The following is an 11,324-nucleotide window of genomic DNA, read 5'->3' as shown; positions in this document are numbered from 1 at the left end:
GAAAGTACAGAAAATGCGGAACGTTACACCGAGAAGCAGTCCCAGGTGATAACCGAGTTAAGTATATAACACTACATTTATTCAACTTTTGTAATACACGAGATTATGACCTAGTAAACAAACAAAATAAACCCTACAACAATACAAACGACTTGTTATATAACAAACACACAAACAAAGCAAAAACATAAAAGTAAACAACATGAAACATACATGTGTAGATCTGAAATAAGACAAAGACAACACAAGGTAATATCCCAAATCATTAAACAAAAAAGCATTCACAAGAAATGGATGAACATAAATACTACAAACCGATTAAGCACTTGAAAATTAGGGTTGTGAGAAATTAACATACCGGTTTGAATAAGTGTTAAGATCGAATGAACGGTATCATCAAAAGATTGAAGAGATGGATCTTTATTGTAACGGCTTAGATTACGACAATAAGAAATTGGGTTGTAAACAATTAAAACCAGGTTTTAACATTGAGCTTTGATTTAGAGCGGGTTAAACACCAACAAGTTACATAACAGGTTTATAGTGGATGATTTTTTTTTTTGTTTTTTTTAGTTAAATGTATCCATTTATTACAAGGAAAAAAATGTAAATCACTTCACTCAAAATAATAAACAACAATTTTAATTATATTTTTAGAATTTTTTTAACGGTAAGAATCTTTAATATTCAAGAGAGAGATCTTACACCCTCCCAAACAAAGGGTCCTAACCCCACTATGACAAGACCATGTTGTCTTAACCAGACCCATGCTGACGTCAGAGTTTGACTAACAACGTTAAATTGAAATTGAAACAAATTAAATATATACATACACTAGGTTATCTACCCGTGTGATACACGGGTTGAACAATTAAGTTGGATAAAACATAAAAATATGAAAAAATAACAAAGAAGGAAACAACATTTTCATTCAACAATCAAAAACCAAAAAAAAAATATAAATTACAAATAAAAGAAATAAAAACTAATCACAAGTCTCTGAAAATTTCCTTGTAAACAACATTTGTCGTTTGATTTGTAACATTCGCTTCTTTGTCTAAAATTAGTAGTTTTGCTCCGGCTCTACTCTTTACTCTCGAAAGTGCAACATACAATTGTCCATGGGTGAATACAGGTTGCTTTAAGTACAAACCAACTCGAGATAGTGATTGTCCTTGGCTTTTGTTTATAGTCATTGCAAAGCATACACATAGTGGAAATTGCCTTCTCTGAAACTTGAAGTGAATTTTTTTGTCTGAAGGTATCATATTAATTCTAGGAATGTATGTTCGAGTACCGATAGTACCTCCAGATATTATTTCAGCTTCTATTACGCGTTTACCAAGTGTTAGGATCTGTAATCTGGTACCGTTGCACAAACCATTTTGTTGATCAATATTTCTTAGAAGCATAACAGGAACACCAACCTATGATTTGGCAATCCAGATATTTTAAGCCCATTAAGAACATCGGGAGAGTATATACGTTCTTGTGCTGGATCATTAAACTGTTCTGATGGACAAATACTATCCGAGCTAAGGTACTCCTGTTCTTCTCCAGGAAAAAGTGATAGCAGATGATCGTTAATCTCTTGAACAACTTCATTTTTAGGTGCTAATATTGCTCGTTCACGGAAGAATTCTGGATTTTGAAATTTTGGAGAATTAACGGGTAAAAAAAGTCAATTAAATTTTGAACAGGATCAGATGAGTGATTTATTAGAAGATCATCAGGAATGTCTATAGTTGTTTCGCCATCATTGTTACCTCCGACCTTTCCCTCACCAATGTCTAACAACCATTTTGCAAAATTTATTGTTTCTTGCATATCAGATGTATTTGCTCCAATCGTTAGCCTCATGTTCTTGGTTAACCTTAAGACTTTACATTTACTCCACAAATAGGAAGAACTTAAAGAGGCATTCACAATTTTGTTGTCTGCTGCCATTCGGAACAACAGGAAGGATTTGTCTAAAATCACCACCAAATACAATAACTTTACCTCCAACGGTGTTTAAGAATTTTTTGAAGTATCACAATTGAAAATGTCTTTTAGTGTTCTATCAAGAGCTTCAAAGGCATGTTTATGTACCATCGGTGCTTCATCCCATATAATCAATTTTGTTTCCTTTAGTAAATGAGCAACAGGACTATTTGGTTTGATGTGGCAGATTGAATCTTCGTTAAGATTGATAGGAATATGAAATCTAGAATGCGTTGTTCGGCCTCCTGACAATAGCAAAGATGCAATACCACTCGATGCAACATTTAATACAATCTCACCTTTAGATCGTAATGCAACTGATAATGTCTTCCATAAAAATGTTTTACCCGTTCCACCGTATCCATAGACAAAGAAAACACCTCCTTTGTTACCATTGATAGCTTTGATAATTTCATCAAAAACACATCTTTGTTCATCTGTCAATGAATTAAAGAGAGGCTGAAATTCATTACCTAGATTGGTCCTGTCATAAGATAGCTCCTCATTGATTAAACGATTATTTGCTGAAGCTATGGAGTCGTCACTCGGATAAGGCATACATGTAAATCTCTTTAGGGTAGAGTTATTGCGTAGTAAGTATTTCTCAATCTCACCCAAGGTCAAATTTTTTATTTGGTCCTCAGTAAGTGATAAACCTGTAAAATGTACAAAATAAAATACTAAAGATCTTTCATATAGAAAAACATTAATTAGGCAAAAAGAATAATTTAAGTTTAAAAATAGTTATAAAAAAGTTGAGAAAGAAAAAAATAATTACTTTTTTTAATTTTAAATATAAATACTTTAACATTGAAAATCAAAATTGTTTACTTGGCATATGTTCCTTTTTTTGGCGTGCGTGAAGAATTCCATCAGATAAAAACTCCCATGTTTTTTTCCCAAACGAAATCTGGTCTAGATAGAGTATTAGACAACAACATTGTTCCAAATAAAGCACGAAGATAATAACCACAACCTATAATACTTGCTTCTTTAATTGCTTCGATATATTCCATATCATCATCTAGAAGCCCAAGCGCATAGCATGCATCTCTAAAAGTAGGAAGTGTTTGCCCATTTACCGTTCTAATATCTTCAAAACATTTTGGTCCTTTCACTTTGTTGAGAAGAATCCTCAGAAAATAAGCCTCACCAAGAGCTGGGGAAACTGAATGAATTCGACCAATTGAACGACCTATTTTTCGTGGTTCCCAACAAGGATCCTTTAGTTTCCAAACATATTTAGTAGGGAATTCAACATAACTAAGTTTTCATGCTTTTTCATCATTTTGATTACGGCTCATCCAGGCTAAAAACTTAGACGAAGAAACAGATTGTTTGTTGAGAACATCATCAATATCATCATCTGCGCCATATACGACGTTATGTTGACCTGTTAAATGAAAAGGAAGTCTAATAACCGCATGATACCTATAATGAACCTCATATGCAAAAATTCTCCATGACGCTTCACATGCGGAAATGTATCTGCAATCATAATACTCCTTTATTTCGTCCCTTGCTAAATCTTGTTCATCTTGTTTGCCAGCTTCTTCAAAAGCCACCGATGCTCTATCAGGACCTTTGTTAATATACTTGAATAAATATTTAATTGATCCAGCCTGGTTGCACCATTCTACATTGATATGTGCTTGATATCTCTTCAACAGTGTTTTATTATACGGCACAACACTTCTATTATCTAACTTAACACCCGACTTTTCAACATAGTTACCCGAATCTGCTCTTTTGTATACATGGAAGCCATTTGAATCAATACAGGTGTGAGGTGCAAATTTCTTGGGAAATTTTTTAGAACACTTCCCATCTACCATACATGGACAATTCGGTTTAGCACTGCCACATGGACCATGAATCATGTATTCACTCACAAGAGAATATAGTTCTGGATCTTCTTTCTTATCAGGGATTTCAGCAGAAATAAAAGGTTCGATATGGTCAACAGTGGGGAGCTTATGATTAACATCCATGAATAAACAAATATGGGCATGGGGTAAACCACGTTTCTGAAACTCTACTGTGTAAACAACTACATTAAAAAATTAGGATACATAAGAATATTTGAAAGAAATTTTATAATATAAATATAATTTTATAATAAATGAAGTTAAATATTAAAAATATAAATTATATTTAGAAAGTAGCGTACCTGCTTGTACAGTTCCCAATAACGCCTTCTCCTTTAAATCTGTGATGATTGAATCAAGTTTGATTTTGAATATGCGGCATAATATATCAGGCCTATCTTCCGGATTTATGGTCGTATCCTTAAGAAACCTTTTTACCTCTGGCCATTTAGGATTACATGTAATAGTTATGAAAAAATCTGGGTAGCCATACCACTTACACAGGGACATGGCATCTAGATAGTTTTGCATCATGTATTGCGCTCCACCGGTAAAAGAAGATGGTAGTATTACTTGTTGTCCAACTTTTGATATATCTTGTTTACCCTCCTTTGTAAGTTTTGAAGAGTATCATATGACTCACATCTAAGATCCTTCTGTTGGTAACGTATGAAGTTTAGACGTTCAGTTTCAATCATAGTGTAAGCATCTACCAAAAATTGTTGGAAAAGTCTACGTGAATTAAGAATCAATGAGAAATTATTAGCCCTATCCTGAACTCGGTATGCAAACCATTCTCGCATGGTACAATTTGGGCGTTTGCTAGTGCTTGAAGTGCTAAGTTCTCTATGAGGAATATCAACACGATAACAATCATCACCATACGGAAATAAAAGTGGATATTGAAGAGCTAGATATGAAGGATGTAGCTCACTTATACGTTGTAGATCACCAGTTTGAGTTTCAACAATAATATCTCGCTTTTCTAGCGAATCACTAATGTCTCCAACAATCAAAGCAGCAACTTCAGAAGCCGTTGGTAAATTGTATATTCTTCCATCTTTCTCTCTTTTACCAATTAGTCGTAGCTTAAGATTAACATGAGGATTTACCTTGAAACAATCTCGTACATTCCTATAAGTTTTCACCAGCTGATTATTTGTATCTAGCATAATCTTTAAATACTGTATAATCTCAGTATCTAATGTCTCTGATGTTGATGATGAACGATTTCTTGATTGACTAATAAAAAAATGTATAAAGTCAACATAAAAGTAAATTTTAATGAAACGATAGAATATTAATAAAACAGACATAAGTAAATTTTATAGATGCATACCTGAATAATGCATGTCTATTTGAAACTTCATTGTCAGTATCATATATGTACAACTGAGCAAATTTTGGTTTTTCTCCATTTTCGGGTAGAAGACTTCCCATAGAATGATAATTTTGACCGCCAAGTCTGAATATGTATGGAGCATTACCTTTATTAATAGATGAATCAATCTTCCCACCCATCGAAGTAAAAGAGAACATAGAATTAAAACGGCGGATGTTTTTCAGGAAATGCTTGCTTTTTTCATCCATACAACGAAAAAGACATTGATAGCTGGATTGACTGTCTTTGAAATCAGGAAGCTCAACCTTGTCGTATCCACAACACTGCAAATAACAAAGTTTGTCAAGTTCTATTTTTCCTTTACCGGCTTCATCTTTCCACAATCTCGCTTTACATATTCCACATATAACATTCTGCTCACCATGATCCAAGTAATCTGTTCAATTAGGTTGTGGTAAGAATATATAAGTATAATATTAATAAAATTAAATGATTAATGACAATAAATGTATTTAAAATATGATGCATGCTAAGTACCTTTAGAGATTCCTTTAAATGGGTCTTTCTCAATAAAGTGCACATCGGATTCTGCCTCTGATGTCAAGTCAACCATTGGCACAGGATTTATATTCTGTGCAGTATTTATCAACTTACGCTTTCCGGTTGACAACTTTGTTAAAGAAGATCGATGATTTCCAGAAGATATATTTGAGGATGTGATGATACTTGAAGAAATAGAATATCCTCCTTGAGTAGTTGTAGGAGTAGAATTATTGTCAGTGCAAACTACCATACCTGACAAACCAATATAAACCTTTATACATTTCATTGAATAAAGTTTTATTTTTTTTAGAACAATTGTATATAATTTAAAAGTTCGTACCAGTGTTGATCTCATTCAATGAAGTTGTATGGTTTATACTTGAATAAATACTCTGAAAACTCATTTGATGATTTGTAAGAGATCTATCTGGTGTTATATTTTGCTGAGATTTAAGAATTGATGGCATATTATTTGCTGATGATAAATTGTTGTTCGACTTTGAAGTTTTATTCAGTGTATTAGATTTTCTACTATCCAGATGTAGCTTTCTTAATTTTCGCCTATCTACAGAATCTTTAGCGAAAACGTCGGGAGTAATAACTGTAATATAAACATACCAAATGTAAGAGTATAATGAATATCATAATTCAATATTATTTGTCATACCATTTGTAATATTAGAGAATGGGGTTCTATTTAGTTCACCTACAAAAAACGAAACTTTTATTATTAGTAAATAATTCGGATTACATGCAGTAACCTTCTTTAAAACTAAGTTAAGAAATTTAATTAAAAAACTTACCATTAGAATTACCATGAGTGTTAGGAGATTTTGATGAAGATGAAGAATCACCATTTGGTCTTTTAGACATGTCCTTTTACAAAGAAAATTAAAGACAATATTTAAAAAAAGTAAAATAATGATTTTGTCAACACAAAGTAAAAGAATTATAATTATAAGTTAACTGGGTTTGCAAATTAGTTTAAACAAAATACTTCAACATCCCTAAAATGGCTTAGGTTTAGTCTAAACGGGTTCGGGTTAGTTTCAAGTTGAACCCGCGTACCCGTTTAGGTTAACGGGTCGGGTTCGTGTCAACCTCGTCTGGTTGGCAGGTTGACCTGTTTAATACATTTATACTATATTATATTTTTTACAATATATTTTATGTAATAAATTAAATAGGATGTTTTTTACCAGTTTTTTTGGATTAACATACTTTTCAAGGTGGGCTGGGGTTTGTTTATTTGATGTTAGTTCCAGTAAAGATAATACATATGAAAAAAAGTATAGTGGTCAAGGATTGATAGGGCAGGATCAATCATTGGAACTTGCACGTCTTCCCTTACATGTCTAGAGACGTATTGGCATATTGCTTCCACAAGTTGTTTATGCAACTCAAATAGGAATGTTATGTTTTTTTACCATGCTTGATATTCTCTACCACTTAAAGGAAGCGAGAAAAAAGAAATAAATAGCCACTAATAAAGTAATGCACTTCTTGAATGGGATTTGGAGTGTTGATAAAATGCTAATCTGCATCGCTTAATGATATATAAAGAAAGGCTAGTTCTAGTAGGTATCAAGTTCTGTGATCAAATCAAAATAAAATGAAACGAATAACAAAACAAATAGAAGATCAAATCAAAACAGAGGTTACTTACCTGGACATTAAAATAAGAAAATAATCTCTCACAAATGTTGAATGGAGGTTGATGAAGAACAATAACCTGCAAAAAAATAGTTCAAGCTATGATAGAAGTACCCAAGGTTGTTTTATGATTATGATTTGAATTTTAGTTTAAAAATTTTGAGAGGGAAGTAGGTTAGTTAATTATGAGATAAATATGGAAAGGGGTTATTGTTTAAATTTTTTTTTGAATATGTGTTTGCATATAGGTTTCAAATATTATAAGCCACCTATTATGTAGAATTATTTATAATCCTAATACATCTTGCTAATTCTGTATAATTGTTGTATGCTTAAATCACACACGAAATCTTAGAATAATAGAAGGAAAAACATCATTATTTTAAGTAAAATGTTGAATTATAAAATAGACTCTTACGGGACAAAGTTCATTTGTTATTTCATTCAGAGTCTTTTTGGGCTTTTAATGAATAACTAAAAATCCAATAGCCTGTCTAATATGCTTCAATTCATCCCAAGTAGTTCCAGCGCATACTGAAAATCAAATACATTTTAATAAATAGAAATCCATTTACATTATTCACTCATACATTTTAATAAATAGAAATCCATTTATATTATTCACTCATTGTTTTGTAATTTCCATTTATATTATTTACTCATTGTTTTCTTAATTACAGTTGTTGATTAAAAAAATAATAATATGTTAAAGTTTTGTTACTGGCAATATCATATTTCATTACCTTTCTTCCATTCTTAAAGTAACTATTTACACCGGAACTTTCATTTTGCATCGGCCTACTTCCAATTAACGAAATCTCACATTAAATAAAGAAAACTCACATTAAAACATAACTAAACACATTAAATAAACCATTGACCAATTAAAAACATCGCACAATCAACAAATCGTCTGAAAAGAAACGGAGAAAAACAAAAGTCACCAACAATGCAACAAATAGAAAATATTCAAAGTACGAAACAAAACAAAAAATTGGTCATTGACTACGAAGCTTGAAATTATTTTTCACGTTTTGGAACCAACAACTTAAACTTCCCAGCTGCATTGGCTTCATTACTGTCGTCAACGGCACGTGCTTTAGTAGAAGAAAAACATGAAACATCTTCAGCATCATAAATCTCTTCAAGATTACGTTTAAGCTCAAAAGAAGATGGCTTTGCAACAACTTCGTGCGCATTTGACACTGGAGTGGTGTTATCCCCAGTACAAGACACCATATCCTAAAAAAACATACGAAATTTAGTAAAACTTGTACTATTGTAATAAAAAATGATATAAAATTTTCTAATTAATACTACCTTCACACCAATAGTGTTGTTTGATTGTACTTTCTACATGGAACCACCAATTGAATCAGTCTCATCATGCTGCATTAGTATAAAGAAATGACAAAATAATTGGATTTCATAGAAATATACAAAATGAAAGTAACTTTGTGAAAAGGTCAAAATAGGCATATCACAAAGACAAATAGTTACCTGATCAATATTCTTTCTCTTCTTCTCAAGTTTGGAAAGAATGTCAGAATCACTAGTTAGTTTGTCAATGCCATAATACTCTTTCTTCTCATTAATATTATATTCAGAGATTTTGATGTGAAAGGCAAACGTTTTTCCAATCAAATCATTAAACTCAGTCGGGTACTCTTCAAACTCAGATGACTATTATACAAATGTCAAAATTTTTGTATGGAAGTTACACAATATTAAATGAAAAACCTTTTAAAAAAATGGTTTAAAGAATGAAACCTGTTCTTGTCTTTCAACCGGATCCTTTGTGTTGGTGCACTACATCTGCTGATTACGTCTTGTATCGAGTCATAAGTCTTAGAACGTTAGATCTGGGATAGAAATGTAAGAAATAGAGTGATTGTATAGATTTTATATAGTTGGATCGCTCATTAGGTTCTGGGCCGCTCATTAGTCCATTAGGTAGATGGATCGCTCGAGTGGACATGGTTGGGCCGCTCGAGTGGTAGCTAGGTGGATCGCTCTTGTGTCTCTGAGCCGCTTATTGGGCCTGTCCAATAAGCGGTCCCAAAGGTCTATATATACCTCTTGAGCGATTTCATTTGGAACGGATCCTAATTCTCGTACCGAAGTGCTGCCGGATCGAGAACTGGTTGTATTTGACGTCAAATAAATAGAAAAAGAGTTTAAAGTGAATTGTATGCTATTCCTACGTTGATTACTTGTTATTCCGCACCCGTAATTGACGAAAACGCCTCTGATCGACTCATTCGGGTCGCCAAACGATCCTACAATTGGTATCAGAGCCACAGGAGGAGGAGTTCTACAGGAAATAGCTGGAAATCGTCAAAAATTCTGTCTTCTACACCTTCTTTTTCAGATTCAAACATTTTTAACGGTCGAAATTCGCTCAAAATCTCAGGGATTGTGCGCAATAGTACAGAGACAAACCCTTGAAAGTTTGGTGTTGAAATTCAAAGAAATAGTGCGTCAAAATGATGTCCGAAAGTGGACCGCGTTTCTGAACTGTTCTGGATCGCTCGTAATTTCACCTTTGTGGACCGCTCATTCGGTCGGTTGACCTTGGACCGCTCCAAAATTAACATTTCTGGACCGCTTATTCGGTCGAGTAGTTGAACCGCTCGAAATTTCATAGTTGAATCGCGTATTGGATCAGGAGTTGAATCGCTCGAACAGAAAATGGTGTGAACCGCTCGAATGGTTATCGCTTGAATCGCCTTTGTGTTCATTCAACCCGGATCGCTTATTTGGACCCATCTTGTCCGCTCATCTGATTTTATTGGACCGCCTTTGTGACAAATTGAATAGTTAGATCGATTTTAAGGCTGTTTGAAATATTGTTCGGATTTTTTTAAAATTGAAAATGGACGAAGATTTCTATAACGCGTTTGCTACTCCAAGTACCTCGATCAACGCTATTCAAACCACAATGCTAGAAAATGAAACCGGGACGATGCAAAAACCTCCCAAGTTAATGAACATCGAAGAATATAAGGGTTGGGAAGGACGGTTTGAAAATTGGGTGCAAGCGAATTATCTTGACGCTTGGGAATGCGTAGAAACAAAGTATGTGAGACCATTGAACGATGATGAAGAACCAGTTCCAATTAAAGATCTTAAAGATGATGAGAGGAAAAAGTACAAAAATGAGAAAATGATGCTTAGTCTTCTACAGCAGGCAGTGAAGGAAGACATCATGGTTCTTCTACAATAAATTGGAACGTCTTACTCAATCTGGAAGGTGTTACGTTCGAAGTTTAGGGGAAGTGAAGAGATGGTTAAAAGCAAGAAGTCGCTTCTAAAGAAAGAATTTGATCTTTTTCGTGGGTTGAAAAATGAGAGTACGAGAGAGATTATTGAACGTTATTGTAATCTGCTTGCAAATATGAAAAGGTTAAGTATTGAGAAGAGTAATGAAGAGTTAATTGACAAACTTGCTGATGCGTTGCCATATGAGAGTTGGGGTACATACCTGATGATGCTCAGAAACAAGAAAGGTTTTAGCAATCTGACGCTCAGTAAGTTCATCGAAAAGATCGAAGCTCAAGAAATGGAACAGAGAAAAGTGATTAGAATGAAAGATTTCGATGGTGAACAAGATATCGGATTATATTATAAAGCTGGGGTAAATGAGAAATCGTCGAATTCATCTCCAAAGATTGTGACTAGTATGAGTGCCAAGAGCTTCTCTGAAAGTCCATCATCTGGATCAAGCAGCAAGACCAGTTTTACTTCATTTCCATCAATTGATCCGAACATCTCTGCAACTAAAAACGGGAGAAAATTACAGTGCAACATTGTATTGAATCTTGAAAATGATCAAGATTATTCTGAGGATATTGCAAAAAACCAAATGTATTTATTAGGAATGGTTTTGGAATCTTACACTTGTTTTGTTGCAGGTCGTATCGGCAATCCAATGC

The 11,324-nt window shown here is 33.5% G+C and overlaps 1 protein-coding gene across 1 annotated transcript; it reads right to left on the bottom strand.

The window, feature by feature from the left end:
* Positions 1-2,013: 2,013 nt before the first annotated feature.
* On the bottom strand, positions 2,014-8,183 carry LOC118485833. Its single transcript, XM_035982318.1, has 12 exons — positions 8,133-8,183; positions 7,403-7,468; positions 6,540-6,612; positions 6,404-6,442; positions 6,077-6,337; positions 5,731-5,988; positions 5,191-5,629; positions 4,457-5,093; positions 4,154-4,289; positions 3,281-4,033; positions 2,969-3,151; positions 2,014-2,639 (listed from the first exon to the last, which is right to left on the bottom strand). The coding sequence occupies exons 1-12, from the start codon at positions 8,181-8,183 to the stop codon at positions 2,014-2,016; spliced, it is 3,522 nt and encodes a 1,173-aa protein (XP_035838211.1).
* Positions 8,184-11,324: the final 3,141 nt, after the last annotated feature.

The sequence above is a fragment of the Helianthus annuus genome, chromosome 13, assembly GCF_002127325.2.
Source record: "Helianthus annuus cultivar XRQ/B chromosome 13, HanXRQr2.0-SUNRISE, whole genome shotgun sequence".
Taxonomy (NCBI): Eukaryota; Viridiplantae; Streptophyta; class Magnoliopsida; order Asterales; family Asteraceae; genus Helianthus; species Helianthus annuus.
Note: the sequence above shows the minus strand (reverse complement) of the source record. Positions and strands in the feature narration are given on the sequence as shown.